Raw genomic sequence first — 15,194 nt, forward strand, 5'->3', positions numbered from 1 at the left:
AGTGGGTGGAGTAAAACAAGGGAACAAGTGACCTAGGGCTGGCTGGGAGGTTGTGGAATGTGGGGCACAGGCGGTTTTTACAAACCCGTTTGTCAGGTGCTGGAATTGGGGTCACCGCGGGTTTTTAGGAACAGGTTAGATGAGCTGGGTGCGGCTGGGGTTGGTAATTACTCCTGACTGAACTAGGTGACCTGACATGGTCCCAGGCCTCTCCTACCTGCTGGGAGCTGGCAGGGTGTGTGGGAGGGGGCAGAAAGGTCGTTCCTTGCCCCGGCCCCACTCTAGCTTTTGGCCTGGGTCTCCTTGGGCCTGGACCCTGCTTCCCCACTGCAGGGTGGGCAGGAGCCGTGAGCACGGGCTGAAAGAGGATGCGCCCGCACCCCCGCACCCCAATCCCGTGCAGGGCGGCGGGGTGACACTGGGGGGCTGGCTCAGCCCAAGCTGCTGGGATCAGGCCCGGGGGAAGAGGCAGCCGAGGGGAGCTGAGGCAGGTGAGAGTTGGGGGGGGGGGGGTCTGAGATGGTCTCTGCTCCCGGGCTGCAGGGGCAGGTTTGCATCCGCGGTGGGGGGGCCGCAGCCAGTGGGGTTACCAGGACCCGTCACCGGCCCCTCCAGGTCTCCCCCCGGCTGGGGCCCCGCCGCAGGCCTGAGGCCAGGGGGAGGGGCGCTTGGGCCCGGCCGGGTAGCTCTGAGCCGGGGGGAGGCGGCTCGTCCCCAGCTGAGTGCGGGGGGGGGGGGGGGACCCAGGGAGCAGCTGGCCGCGTCACGTGACCGCAGTCATGTGACCGCCGGTCCACTCCACGCCACGGGCGGAGCCGCCGCTGCCGGAGGCTGCCGGGCCCCGCGGGTGAGTGGGGGGGGGGGCGGGGCCGGACGCCTGGGTCTGCGGGCGGGGGGGACCAGCCCCAGCACCCCCGCCCCCGCCCCCGGCAGAGCTTGGCCCGCGGCTGAGCCGGGGTTTTCCCGGGCCCCTCCCCTGCGCCCCCCCGCGGAGCCCGGAGCGGGTCCAAGTCCGCAGCCCCTCCCCCCACCCGCCTAAGGCTCCGGGAGGGAGTGCGGGGGGGGGGGCTCTGGGAGTGAGTTTGGGTGTGGGGGGGGGCTCTGGGATGGGTACAGGGGGGTGGAGGTCCGGCTCCGGGAGGGAGGTGTGGGGGGCAGGCTCTGGGAGGGGGTGTGTGTGCAGGCGTGTGGGTGCAGGAGCAGCTGTGGGGCTGAGCTCTGGGAGGGGGTGTGGGTGTGGGGGGTGCAGGCTCTGGGTTGGGTGCATGAGTGTGGGGCCGGGCTCTGGGAGGGGGTGTGGGTGTGGGGGGTGCAGGCTCTGGGTTGGGTGCATGAGTGTGGGGCCGGGCTCTGGGAGGGGGTGTGGGTGTGTGGGGTGCAGGCTCTGGGCTGGGTGCAGGGGTTGTGAGTGTGGGGGGTGCAGGCTCTGGGTTGGGTGCATGAGTGTGGGGCCGGGCTCTGGGAGGGGGTGTGGGTGTGGGGGGTGCAGGCTCTGGGTTGGGTGCATGAGTGTGGGGCCGGGCTCTGGGAGGGGGTGTGGGTGTGGGGGGTGCAGGCTCTGGGTTGGGTGCATGAGTGTGGGGCCGGGCTCTGGGAGGGGGTGTGGGGGGTGCAGGCTCTGGGTTGGGTGCATGAGTGTGGGGCTGGGCTCTGGGAGGGGGTGTGGGTGTGGGGGGTGCAAGCTCTGGGTTGGGTGCATGAGTGTGGGGCTGGGCTCTGGGAGGGGGTGTGGGTGTGGGGGGTGCAAGCTCTGGGTTGGGTGCATGAGTGTGGGGCCGGGCTCTGGGAGGGGGTGTGGGTGTGTGGGGGGTGCAGGCTCTGGGTTGGGTGCATGAGTGTGGGGCTGGGCTCTGGGAGGGGGTGTGCGTGTGGGGGGTGCAGGCTCTGGGCTGGGTGCAGGGGTTGTAAGTGTGGGGGGTGCAGGCTCTGGGCTGGGTGCAGGGGTTGTGAGTGGGGGGGTGCAGGCTCTGGGCTGGGTGCAGGGGTTGTGAGTGTGGGGGGTGCAGGCTCTGGGCTGGGTGCAGGGGTTGGGGTTCGGAGGGGGTGATGGGTGTGGCGTTGAAAGTGCCCACACATCCTACTGGCAGCATCTCCTAGGCAGGGCATTTGGGCGGGGGGTCTGTGCGATGCTGCCCGCAGGCACTGCCCCAGAGCTGCCACTGGCCTATGGGCACTGGGGAGTCAGTGCTCGGGATGGGGCAGCACGTGGGGAGACTGGCCCCCAGGTGCTGCAGGGACGTGCTGGCCGCTCTGGGAACATGTGGAGCAAGGGGTGGGCAGGAAACCTCTTGAGCCCCGCTGCACAGCCAGTGGCGGAGGCAGCCTTGGGCGTCACCCGGGGTAGCAGACGGGACCAGCAGACACCCCCAGGGGATGTTGGTGGAGCCAGGCCCCCTCCCCTGGCTGTTCCTGGTGCTCAGGGACCACAGAACACATCGCCCCTGTCCTGGGCTTTCACGTGGCCAGTGAGGGGTGGGGGAGCGAGGAGTGGGACACTGCTGCTGCACAGGGGTTCTCCCACTGTGGCTCAGGGACTCATTTGAACGGGCTCTCCAGGGGCTCGAAGGCCAAGCCCCGATGTCTGGAGCCCAAAGGCTTGGTGGGTGGTGAGGCTCAGGCCACCCCCCGTGGGGGGCCGTGCAGTTGTCAGAAGGGGGTCACGGACATTGAAGGCCGAGATCCCCTTAGCCTAATCCCTGTTCTGCACCCGGAGCCGGCAGTGGCCTTAGGAGGCTCTGTGATGCTTGTAAGAAGCACGCGGGACCTTTCTCAGGGGAAAAGGCAACACGCCGCCCCCCCCCCCCCCCCCCGTGATTGAGAGGTACCTGTCCGTTATGGCTGGGGTCACTGACTGAGTGAGGAGTCGGCGTCTTTCGATGGCCATTTGAGGCTCCTCTGAGGCTTGGCTTGCAGGAGCGAACCCCAAGGGCAAGAGCCCCCCGCTGTATAGATGTCAGCGCCCCTTGGAGTCGGCGGGGGGCTGGGCCACGCTGTAATCCTCCCCCCCAGGGGTGTTCATCTCCGCGTTTCCCGCAGTTGTTCTTTGGTGGCCCTGTCAGGCGTCCCAGCCGCGTCTCGGGTGTGTCTCACTCTCGGGGGTCTCTGCCTGTCTCTGGGCTCTATCAACGCTGCCAATTCAGCTTAGGACACTGGGGGTGGTTCCTGGTTGAAGGTTCCTGCTTCTTGCCCCCCTGGGCACAGGGGAGCCCTTTCACGCTCGCACCTCCCACTCGCACTAGACAGTGCCACGGGCGTCAGACCCAACTGAGTGACTAAGGGAATGGCACGAGGAAAGGAATCTTGCACAACGGATGAGGCTGCAGCTTAACTGGTGGGGCTAACAGGAAGCAAGTCCTGTCCGGCCATGAGTGACAGGCGCGGGAGACGTGCAGGGAACTCACACGCAAGTCCTTATGCGTCATGCGCACAGTCTTAGGCCAGCACTAAAGTGGCACCGTCCCCTGCCCAAGGAGCTGAGGAGCCAAGCACCCTCTGCTAGGGATCACTTGATGGGTTGCCTGGGCACCTGGTGTTGGCCGCTGTCGGCAGACAGGACGCTGGGCTGGATGGACCTTTGGTCTGACCCAGTGTGGCTGTTGTAATCTGCAGAGAAAATACGATGAGCGAACTACATGGCTCCATCCTCTCGTGGAGGCTTAGGCCATCGGGATAAATGGCCGTGCACATTCTGGGTGCGGGGGGGGGGTTCCAGGCAAGAAGGGAATGTGCTGTTTCCAGTTGTACAGGGTTTGAGTAACTTTTCATCCCCATGTGGCCCGAAGGGGCCCACTTACGGCAGGACCAGAGCGCGGGCATTGGTTTGGTTGAACATAAGAACGGCCAGACTGGGTCAGACCAAAGATCCACCCAGCCCAGTGTCCTGTCTGCCCACAGTGGCCAGTGCCAGGTGCCCCAGAGGGAGGGAACCCAACAGGTAATGATCAAGCGATCTCTCTCCTGCCGTCCATCTCCACCCTCAGAGGCTAGGGACACCATTCCTTACCCATCCTGGCTAATAGCCATTAATGGACCTAACCTCCATGAATCTATCTAGCTTATTTTAAACCCTGTTATAGTCCTAGCCTTCACAACCTCCTCAGGCGAGGAGTTCCACAGGTTGACTGTCTGAAGAAGAACTTCCTTTTATTTGTTTTAAACTTGCTGCCCATTAATTTCATTTGGTGGGCCCCTAGTTCTTATATTATGGGAACAAGTAAATAACTTTTCCTTATTTGCTTTCTCCACCCCGCTCATGATTTTATTGACCTCTAGCCTGTCCCCCAATAGTCTCCTCTTTTCTAAACAGAAAAGTTCTAGTTTCTTTAATTTCTCTTTAGATGGGACCCGTTCCAAACCCCTCGTCATTTTAGTTGCTCTTTTCTGACCTTTTTCTAATGCCAGTGTATCTTTTTTGAGATGAGGAGACCACATCTGTATGCAGTATTCCAGATGTGGCCGTATCATGGATTTATATAGAGGCAGTAAGATGTTCTCTGTCCTATTCTCTATCCCTTTTTCAATGATTCCTAACATCCTGTTTGCTTTTTTTGACTGCTGCTGCACACTGTGTGGACGTCTTCAGAGAACTATTCACGATGACTCCAAGATCTCTTTCCTAATTAGTTGTAGCTAATTAGCTCTCATTGTATTGTATGTCTAATTAGGGTTATTTTTTCCAATGTGCATCACTTTACATTTATCCACATTACATTTCATTTGCCATTTTGTTGCCCAGTCACTCAGTTTGGGGAGATCTTTTTGAAGTTCTTCACAGTCTGCTTTGGTCTTAGCTACCTTGAGCAGTTTAGTATCATCTGCAAACTTTACCACCTCACTGTTTACCCCTTTCTCCAGATCATTTATGAATATGTTGAATAGGATTGGTCCTAGGACTGACCCATGGGGAACACCACTAGTTACCCCTTTCCATTCTGAAAACTTACTATTTATGCCTTTGTTTCCTGTCTTTTAACCAGTTCTCAGTCCATGAAAGGATCTTCTCTCGTATCCCATGACAACGTAATTTACACAAGGGCCTTTAATGAGGAACCTTGTCAAAGGCTTCCTGGAAATCTAAGTACACTGTAGTTGACAGCATGTTGGCCCACGACTGGTGTGCTTTGTGCATTCCTAACTCGGTGACTCCTTTCTCCTGCCGTGCTGCCAGCTCCAGGTTGGAACGCGGCAGGGGTGTCCCAGGAAGAACAGGGTTTTACCACTGTAAGTGATTAACGCCTCCGTCCAGGGCAGTTCCGATTTGGCAAAGTGATACCCAAGTGGCCGGGACAGGAGCTGACACGCAGCGCTGTCAGCAGCCGGGCGGTGGAGGATGTAATTGAGGTGACAGGAGTTTTTGCTAATCCCTCATTAAGAGTGCTGGAGTAATTGAGGTCAGGTGGAGCTGAGTCATTTCCAAAAAAGCCGGCATTCCTGAGCCAGGCCAGCTAGAGGGGACCAGCTCCCTTCTCCCACCCATTGTCGTCGGCTCTGTGTCCCTGCAGACCGAGTCCTCTGGTGTCGACACCGCCTGCCTGGGCATCCGATCGCCCCACGGCCGCCTGATTCTGGCTGGACCGGCCCCCAGGCACAGGTCAGTCGTGGGCTGGAGGGGGATCGACCAGCTCCCTTGCTCTGGGCGAGAATGAAGCTGGTTAACAGGGATGTAGGAGGTTACCCAGTTGGTATTAGGGTTACCGGCCTGCTCCCTCGGTAACCGGTGGACCGGAGCGGTGTGGCGGTGAGCGGGTTAAACGATACAGTGTCAATGGGGTTTTACATCCCTCGTGGGCTGGGGGCTCCGAGGTGCCGTAGGCGCTGGGGGCGGGGCCGGTGCAGGGTGATGGGCGATGTCCGGTGGCAGAGGGAGCCGGGGGGCGTGGCCAGGAGGAGGCTGGGAAAGAGCATGGGGGCGGGACAAGCCCTGGGAAGCGAGGCCCAGGTGTGGGAGGCAGGAGCCGAGGTGCCCTTTAAAGAGGCTGGCTGGGGAGGAGGCAGCCTGGCTGGGTGCCGGAGCCTGGGAGAAGCGGTGGCTGGTGGCCCTGTGGTTTGGGTGGGCAGGAGGAGAGTGAGGGGAGACTGGAGCAGGAGTTTCCAGACCAGCTCTGCTCTCGGGCACCCCTCCGGTGCCGGCAGGCGGCTGCCCACTCGGGTGCGGCTCCAGGGCTCCCGGAGCGGCATTGGGCTTACCCGGCTGCTCCGGGGCTAGAGCCCAGCGGGGGAGCAAGCGGGAGCCCGTGGCCCGGCAGCCCCCACGCTCACAGCTGCACCTGCTTTCAGGCCGGGCGCCGGCGCCATGTGGGCCGGGTGCGCCAGCGTCGTGGGCTGGCTCCTTTTCATGCAGACGGCGCCCGGGGCGGCAGGTGAGCGCTTGTGCCGCGTCGCGTGTGGCCGGGGGGACCCTGTCGGGGCTGAGATGGGGCAGCCCGGCCTCTGCCCCTCTCCCGGGGGGCTGTGGGGTCTGGCGGGGCAGGAGTCCTGGGCTGAGGGACCCAGCGGGTTGGGCTGAGAATCCCGCCGCCCCCGTTGGGAGGGACGTGGCTCCGGCGTCTCGGCGGGAGGCCATGGAGGTGGGAATCCTCTCCCACACCCGGAGCCCAGCCCAGCCCGTCTCCCTCTGCCAGGCGCCCGTCCCTGCAATGCCAGGAGCTTTGGCCACAGCTCTCTGGTGTGTGAGTGCAGCGCCTCCTACTGCGACACGCTGGACCCCGTGGTGCTCCCCGCCCTGGGCTCCTTCGCCAAGTACGAGAGCAGCAAGGCGGGCAAGCGCCTGGAGCGCAGCGAGGGGACCTTCCGGAGCGACGCCTCCACCCCAGGTACCCGCCGGGCACGCGCCGCCGGGGGGGAGGGGTCTGGCCGCTGTCCCTGCGCCCGGCTGGGGCTCTGACTGTGCCGCTCTCTGCCCGCAGAGCTGGTGCTGAAGCTGGACACGGCGCAGCGGTACCAGAAAGTGAAGGGCTTCGGCGGCTCCGTCACGGACTCTGCCGCCATGAACATCCTGTCCCTGTCCCCAGAGACCCAACGCCACCTGCTCGCGTCCTACTTCACGGAGGAAGGTGAGAGGGGGTCAGGGATGTAGGGACAGGATCTGCTGGCAGGACGTGCTGGGGCAGGATGGGGGGCAGGCCCTGGCTCTGGGCTCTCTGGAGCTGTGGGTCCCACTGCCCAGGCCCCCCATCTCCGTGCGCTGCTTTGGCCCCCATAACACCCAGGCCCGGGTCACTTCCTGTCCCCCAGGGATCGAGTACAACATGGTCCGGGTCCCCATGGCCAGCTGCGACTTCTCCACCTACCCCTACAGCTACGCCGACACCCCCTCCGACTTCCAGCTCCTTAACTTCCACCTGAAGGACGAGGACACCAAGCTGAAAGTGAGCAACACCCGTGGGGGCAGGGGCCCAGCTGTGGGGGGAGGGAGCCCTGGCCATGGGGAGTGTGGGGGGGAGAGTGCCCAGCTGGGGGGGAGGGGAGAGGAGGCCCAGCTGCAGGGGAGGGGACTCAGCCATGGAGGGGAAGGGAGAGGAGAGGGGGTCCGGCCATGGGGGAGGGAAGACAGGGCACAGCTACAGGAGGTGGCCACGGCTGCAGAGGAGAGGGCGGGGAGGGGGACCGGCCGTGGGGGAGGGGAGAGAGGGCGCGGTCTTGGGGGAGGGGACCCCGCCATGGGGGCAGTGCGGGGGTCCGGCCGTGGGGGAGGGGAGAGAGGGCACGGTCTTGGGGGAGGGGACCCCGCCGTGGGGGTAGTGTGGGGGTCCGGCCGGGGGCACAAGACAGAGCCTGTCCCAGTTTGCTCCGGTTTCTGCCCTCTGGCCGAGCTCCCAGGCCCCATCTCGTTAGGGGAATTTCCTGGGGCCTCGTGGGTTAGGCCCCCCCCCCCGCAGTGGCGGGTGCCCCTCAGCCCCTGGTGTCTCTGTCAGACGCTGCCGTGGCTGCCCGGACCACCCTGCGTGGCGCTGGGCTCCCCGCCCCCCAGCCTGTCTGGGCCCAGGCCTGCTCTCCCCTGGGGAGGTCGGTTCCCAGGCAGAGTCCAGCCTGACTGAGCCCCTCCCCGGAGGGGCCGGGGCTCCTGGGGGTGGGAGGGGAAAGTCCTGTGGAGAGGAGCTGCCCTGCAGCCTTCCCAAGCGCCCGGCTGCGTCCCCCCGGGCCGGCGTCTGGCACCGTCCTCCCACGCTCCCGCTGCTCCGTCCCCTCAGATCCCCATTCTCCAGCGAGCCGCCGCCTTGTCCAAGAAGCCCCTGTCGCTGATCGCCAGCCCCTGGTCCTCCCCGGCCTGGATGAAAACCAGCGGGGACATGAAGGGGAAGGGCACGCTGAAGGGCAGCCCGGGGGACCAGTATCACAAGACCTGGGCCAACTACTTCATCAGGTACAGGGCAGCGGGGCTGGTAGGGTGGGGGGGCTCGGTGGGGGCAGCCGGGGCAGGAGCTGGTAGGATGGGGGGGCTCGGTGGGCGCAGCCGGGGCAGGAGCTGGTAGGGTGGGGGGGCTCGGTGGGCGCAGCCGGGGCAGGAGCTGGTAGGATGTGGGGGCTCGGTGGGCGCAGCCGGGGCAGGAGCTGGTAGGATGGGGGGGCTCGTTGGGCGCAGCCGGGGCAGGAGCTGGTAGGATGGGGGGGCTCGGTGGGCGCAGCCGGGGCAGGAGCTGGTAGGATGGGGGGGCTCGGTGGGCGCAGCCGGGGCAGGAGCTGGTAGGATGGGGGGGCTCGGTGGGCGTAGCCGGGGCAGGACCCCGGAGGCTGGGGGGGCTCGGTGGGCGCAGCCGGGGCAGGAGCTGGTAGGATGGGGGGGCTCGGTGGGCGTAGCCGGGGCAGGACCCCGCAGGCTGGGGGGGCTCGGTGGGCGCAGCCGGGGCAGGAGCTGGTAGGATGGGGGGGCTCGGTGGGCGCAGCCGGGACAGGAGCTGGTAGGATGTGGGGGCTCGGTGGGCGTAGCCGGGGCAGGACCCCGGAGGCTGGGGGGGCTCGGTGGGCGCAGCCGGCCCTGGGGGGTGCGGGGGAAGGCGCTGGAGGGCGTCGGAGGCGTCCGTGTCAGCTCCCGGAGCTGGCGGCTCGCGGGTGAGATCCGTACAGGCCGTGCCGGGGGGGGACAGAGACGGGGACAGGTCTCTGCCCCCCAGGAGGGGCGCTGGGGGCAGGGCTGCTGACGTTTCCCCCGCCCGGCCCCAGGTTCCTGGACGAATACACGAAGCACAACCTGACGTTCTGGGCGGTGACGGCCGGCAACGAGCCCACGGCGGGGATGATAAGCGGCTACCCCTTCCAGTGCCTGGGCTTCACAGCCGAGCACCAGCGGGACTTTATCGCCCAGGACCTGGGCCCCGCCCTGGCCAACAGCTCGCACCGCGCCGTCCGCCTCATCATGCTGGACGACAACCGAGTGCTGCTCCCCCACTGGGCCAAAGTGGTGAGTCTGTGCCCCAGAAGCTTGGTCCTGCCCCCCAGGGGTCCGTTTGCCGGATCTGTGGGGCTGGCGGCGCGAGAGGTGGGGCCCGTGGCCGGGTCTGTGGGGCTGGCGGTGCAAGAGGTGGGGCCCGTGGCCGGGTCTGCGGGGCTGGCGGTGCGAGAGGTGGGGCCCGTGGCCGGGTCTGTGGGGCTGGCGGTGCGAGAGGTGGGGCCCGTGGCCGGGTCTGAGGGGCTGGCGGTGCGAGAGGTGGGGCCCGTGGCCGGGTCTGAGGGGCTGGCGGTGCGAGAGGTGGGGCCCGTGGCCGGGTCTGTGGGGCTGGCGGCGTGAGAGGTGGGGCCCGTGGCCGGGTCTGTGGGGCTGGCGGGCCTGGCGGGTTGTGCAGGGAGACCCCAGCCTTGCCAACGCTCCCATGGCCCCTGGGGCTGCTGGGGGCAGGCTCTGGCCGTTGGAGGCAGCTGCCCTGATCCCTCCTCCAGCAGGGAGCTCCAGGCCTGTGACTCTCTAGCCCTCCAGCAGCGCCTGCGGCCGGGGGGGCTGGTGGCACAGGTGGGCTGGGCAGAGGTGCCCGCCCCAGAGCACCCGTCGGGCGCTCAGCAGCTCTGCCTGCCTGTGATGGTGCTTGGAGCCCCGGGGCTCCTCCCCTTGGCAGGGCCTCCGTGCCGGGCTTGGCCGTGGCTGCCTGTTCTCGGCTGTCGAGGGGCGGCCTCCGGCCGTGGGGAGAGCCGAGGGCCTGGGATGGGGCTGGACAGGAGGTGGGGGGGGGTCCCCCGACCCTGCTCCCCCGTCCTCAGCACGATGGGGCTCCGCCCGCCAGTACAATCGAGGGGGGTTATTGCTGCTCCGAGATGCAGCCCAGCGTAGGGCCGGCGCAGGCCTAGGGGGACAGGCCCACGGCCCTCGTTCCCTTGGGGGAAGGGGTCACAGGCCCCTGACCCCCCCCACACTGGTTAGTCTGCTTCCTCCATGCTGCCCCCCTTCTCCAAGCCACCCCCTTCCTGTGTTTAACCCCCTTCCCTGCTCAGGCGAGAGCCAGCTGGGCCATGGTCTTCCTGACATGAGGGCCCTCAGGGGCGACCCCCCCCCCCGCCCCCGCTGGGCAGTGCTTACAGACACCGGCCAGTAGGGGTCACCCACAGCCCACACAGACACCAGTGAACGCCCCACAGAATGGGCCCAGGCCCTCTAGAGTAGACAGCCCCCCACTTCGTCTCACGGGGCCCCTGCCCCGGCTTTTCTCCTGGCCCCCCGGGAAGTGCAGGGCTTTACCCCCTCCCCCCCTCCCGGGGAGCTCTGGTCGCGCCAGGAGACAGCCCTGCCAGCGCCTGCATTGGGTGTGTGCCCAGTGGCAGCGCCCCTGTGGCTTGTGTCCCAGCTGGCAGGGCGGCCGGGGGTGGGGGCAGAGTCCCTCGGGGTGGGGCAGTGGCGGGGCCCGTCTGGGTGGGTGCGGGGCCGGGAGGCCAGCCGGGGCCGGGCCCGTGGGTGACTGCCGCTCCCTCCCAGGTGCTGAGCGACCCCAACGCCGCTCGCTACGTCCACGGCATCGGGTTGCACTGGTACCTGGATTTCATCGCCCCCATCGAGAGCACCGTGGGGAAGACCCACACCCTGTTCCCCGACTACTTCCTGCTGTCCACCGAGGCCTGCGCCGGCGTCTTCTTCTGGGAGCGGGACGTGATCCTGGGCTGCTGGGACCGGGGTAACCGGTACAGCCACAGCATCCTGGCGGTAAGGCCCCCCCCCCCACACACACACACTCCCCGCAGGCTGCCTCAGCACCTCCCCCCCGGCTGAGCCACTCTGCCTCCACCCCTCGCAGAACCTCAACAACTACGTCACCGGCTGGATCGACTGGAACCTGGCCCTGGACATGGAGGGGGGCCCCAACTGGGTGCAGAACTTCGTGGACAGCCCGGTGATCGTGGACAGGAAAAAGGATCTTTTCTACAAGCAGCCCATGTTCTACCACATGGGGCATTTCAGGTGAGCGGGGGCGTTCCCGAGGGCTGGGCTGCGGGGGCCCCGCTGCCTCGTCACAGCAGCCGGCTCCGTCCCCGAGTGCTGGCGAGTTCGCTCTCAGGAGTCCCCCGCAAACGGATCCCGAGAGAGCCGGGCTGTGTCCTGGGGTTCACTCAGTTTCTCAGCCTGGTGGTTAAACGAGCTGTTCTAGGGAACCTGCCACGGTCCGATTATGCTGGCAGATTTCTCCCGGCCCCCGGCCTGCGTTCTGGACAGAGGCATCGCTAGGGTGGGTCTTTTCTTGGGCCGGCCCGTGCTCCGATTTCAGGGCTGGCAGAAGAGCTGATGGGCGGTGGCGGGAACCAGCGAGGCAGAAAGTAACACGCCAGGAATGGGAGGCGGGGGGAGCTGATGGGAGTGGAGGGCGCCACGGAGCGGAGGGTGCACAGGTGACAACCGCAGGGCCTTGAGAGGGCTTTCAGCCTGTCTGTACTTTGGTCTCGAGGTCCAGGGAAGATGAGTTCCCCCCCCGCCCCTCCAAAAAAGGCAGGATGTGGCTGGTACGGCCTGGTGTTTTTCCACATTGTTTGGCTGCTCATCAGGCCTGGCATTCGATGCACCAGTTTTTTCCGTAAGGGTTTCGGCGCCATGTTTCCTGTCCTTCCACGCGCTGGGATCGGAGCCGGTTCCCGGGCCGTGCTAGAATCCCCGTGTGTTTGGGCTGATCTGCTTCATGGCGTTGTGTGCGGAGGGGAGACGAGGGGCCGATCTCCGGCGGTTCACGTCCAGGCCGGCAGGGTCCGGGGACACTCGGTGAATTCTGCCGCCTCCTTATGCTTGTGCTCACACCTGGGGGGGATTTTGGGTCGAGCCGTCACAGCAGGGCCCGGGGGGGGGCACGCTTGGCTCCCTCCTACCCCAGGCTGCAGCCTCATCCCCGGGGCCTGGGGCCTGGCTCTTTCCTCCCCCCTGTGCTCACCTTCTCCTCTTGTCTGTGCAGCAAATTCATCCCCGAGGGCTCCCAGCGCATCGGGCTGGTCGTCTCGAAGAAGAGCTGCCAGCCTAGCTTGGAGTCCGCGGCCTTCCTGCGTCCGGATGGCGCCGCCGTGCTCGTGATCCTGAACCAGTGAGTGGCTGGGCCCGGGGGCGGGAGCCTGGTGTGGGGCAGGGGCTCGGGGCCGCCTCTGGGGCAGGGAGGAGGAGACAGACCCAGGGCGGGGGCACCGTCGCTCAGCTAAAGTGGGTGCCCCTGCCCTAGCAGCTGTCCGGGGGGGAGGGGCTCTGCTGGTCCTTGGCTGACCCTGTTCCAGAGAGGCTGGCAACGGGGGGATGAGCCCTGCTGCTGCAGCCCCTGCGGTTCTGCTCCCCTCAGCTGGGCGCGGTGCAACCCCCGTCCAGCCCCGGAACAGGCAGCCAGGGCAGCTCCTGGCCACAGGGAGGGCTGGACAGACCAGCCCGGGACCCATGCCAGCCCTTCAGGCACTGCCAAGTCCCCCTCTCCCCTCCTCCTCCTTCAAACAGGCCAGGAACGCCCCCTGCCAGAAGCATGTGGGGGGGGTATTGAAACACCCCCTCCCCCCCCGGCCAGGGGCATGTGTGTGAGTGGATGTTGGGAACCCGCCCCCCTGCCAGGGGTTGGGGGGGGAGTTGACTTGAGCCTGGGGGGGGCAGCTGACGCTCAGCAGGTTGGATCTCGCCGCTGCGGGACGTGCGGGTGGTTGGCAGGCAGAAGCTGGGGGAAGACCGTCTGGCCCCCCCATGTGCTGAGCTGTCACCCCTCCCCCCAGGTCCTCCTCCGACGTGCCCTTCCAGATTTCAGACCCGGACGTTGGCTTCATCGACGACCTGAGTCCCGCCAACTCCATCCAGAGCTACCTGTGGAGACGGCAGTGAGACAGCCGGGGGGGAAGGTGTGGGGGGGGGCGTGAGACGTGAGGGACTGGCATGCTGCCCTAGAGAATCGCTCTGGGGCACGTTGCAGGCAGCTCTGACTGGACCGGGGGGGCTGGACATGAGGCCAAACCTGCTTTGAGCTGCCCCTTGCGAAGCCCGGCACCCCGGCAGGGGCGGGGCTGAGCCTGGCTCTGACTGGACCCAGCTGAGCCAAGGAGACAGAAGGAGGCATCGGCCCCGAGCATGCTGGGAAACAGCCTCCTGCATAAACCCCTGCCCGGGGCCGGGTGGCAGGCGAGGCCCCGAGCCGGGCTGGTGGCGTGGTGCGGAGATCCAGGCGTTGCGCAGCTGCCAGGAGCCGTACCCCCGCGGGCTGCGAGAGACGGGATCGCCGGGAGCTCCCGCTCCAGCCGGGGGGCGATAGCTGGAGCAGGGTGTTAGAGACGAGCCGCTGGGCTCTGCTTCCCCGAGTCCGGATCGGGCGCCAATGGGACGTGCTGGATGCTGGTCCGCCCCCTCCAGGCTCTCGTGGCTGGGCAGCAAGGGGCGCAGCCACCCAGGGCCTGTGCTGCTCTGACAGCCCCTCCCCCAGGCTGTAGGGCCTTTCCCTGCGTCCCCTGCCCCGTGGCCGGCAGGGCGCTAGGGCCTGGGGAGAGCTGCTTTCCCTTTTCTGTGAGCAGCAGAGCGGGGCCGGTGGGTGAAATCACAAGGAAAGAAATGTTCAAAGTGCATACAAAGCAATAGATCCTGCAGCCTGGTCAGATGATCTGCAGAACTCACTGCCGCAAGGTTTCGCGTGAGGCCAAGAGCTGACAGGATTCCGAAAAAGCGTTCTCCGTGTGTATCGCTCCTGCTTGACCCCCCGCTTCGAGAGGACAACGCCAACCTCAACTCACTCCCCTGCTCCCGCGAGAGCCCGTACCTCCCCGCTCCAGGTGGGAACTGCTGGCCCATCCCCGTCACGGAGGCGGAGGTGTTTGGCTCGGAAGCAGCTATCGCACCCCGGGTTTGTGCCTTCCTCCCCCCCCCCCCCCCCGTCCCAGTTCTGCCTCCGGGGGGAGCGGGGGGGGGGGAACGGAATTTCTGACAGTTCCCATGTAAATTGGTTACTGGTTCGGAATAAAAATGAATTTCACACGGTTCCTTTAATGAGTTTAGCGCCTGGTGTCAGCCTGTTCGTGTGCCCTCAATGCTCTTAGCGGGATAAGAAGGAGGCTCCACCTGCCCGGGCCAGAGTCCCTGCCAGTTGGCGCGCTGGCTGCCGTTGGGCGCTTTTGGCAAGCGGATGAATGGTCCGTGCTCTTGTCACTGCCAGTTTCTTCAGCAGGGGCAGGCCACGAATGTTCTTCCGCAGCCCCCCGGCCGGCCCCCTCTCTGCTGGTCATGGCACTGACAGGGCCCACCGCAGAGATGCTATCTTCCAAACGACCCTGGTAACGAAGCCAACTTGCCCATGGGGCCGCAGGCCGGGCCTGGCAGCAGGGGGACAAAACCAATAGCAAAGAGCTCCTCGTCACACCCGTCTGCTCATCAGGGCAAGCTTCCGGGTGGACATGGATGGAGGACTGTGATAGGAACCAGGCACAGGCAAGTATCCCTAGCGGCGGTTGCTTAGCAGTATCCCTAGCAACGGTTGCTTAGCAGTAACCCTAGCAACGGTTGCTCATCCTAGCAGTAACCCTAGCAACGGTTGCTCATCCTAGCAGTATCCCTAGCAATGGTTGCTTGTTCTAGCAGTATCCATAGCAGTAATGATTGCTTAGTATCCCTAGCAACTGTTGTTCATCCTAGCAGTATCCCTAGCAACGGTTGCTTAGCAGTATCCCTAGCAATGGTTGCTCATCCTACCGTGTCCCTAGCAACGTTGGCTTTGGGTGTCGCACTTCGTTCCCGGGTTAAGTTTATAGTAACGGACACCGGGAAGTTGCCAGGTGCTGAAGTGGCGTTA

General features: G+C 65.5%; 1 protein-coding gene across 4 annotated transcripts; it reads left to right on the forward strand.

The window, feature by feature from the left end:
- The first annotated feature begins 23 nt into the window (after nucleotides 1-23).
- GBA1 (glucosylceramidase beta 1) lies at nucleotides 24-14,395 on the forward strand. 4 transcript variants are annotated; one of them, XM_075907653.1, is made up of 12 exons: nucleotides 24-491; nucleotides 5,502-5,590; nucleotides 6,284-6,359; nucleotides 6,621-6,812; nucleotides 6,906-7,052; nucleotides 7,234-7,367; nucleotides 8,190-8,362; nucleotides 9,160-9,397; nucleotides 10,898-11,122; nucleotides 11,214-11,377; nucleotides 12,354-12,479; nucleotides 13,141-14,395. In XM_075907653.1, the coding sequence occupies exons 1-12, from the start codon at nucleotides 197-199 to the stop codon at nucleotides 13,244-13,246; spliced, it is 1,965 nt and encodes a 654-aa protein (XP_075763768.1). In that variant the 5' UTR covers nucleotides 24-196; the 3' UTR covers nucleotides 13,247-14,395. The 4 variants fall into 4 exon arrangements, with proteins under 4 accessions (XP_075763768.1, XP_075763771.1, XP_075763770.1 ...); XM_075907656.1 differs by lacking the exon at nucleotides 24-491 and adding an exon at nucleotides 747-847 and having other exon boundaries at nucleotides 6,277-6,359; XM_075907655.1 differs by lacking the exon at nucleotides 24-491 and adding an exon at nucleotides 1,092-1,145 and having other exon boundaries at nucleotides 6,277-6,359.
- The last annotated feature ends 799 nt before the right edge of the window (nucleotides 14,396-15,194 follow it).

Source organism: Pelodiscus sinensis, chromosome 24 (assembly GCF_049634645.1).
Source record: "Pelodiscus sinensis isolate JC-2024 chromosome 24, ASM4963464v1, whole genome shotgun sequence".
Lineage (NCBI taxonomy): Eukaryota > Metazoa > Chordata > Testudines > Trionychidae > Pelodiscus > Pelodiscus sinensis.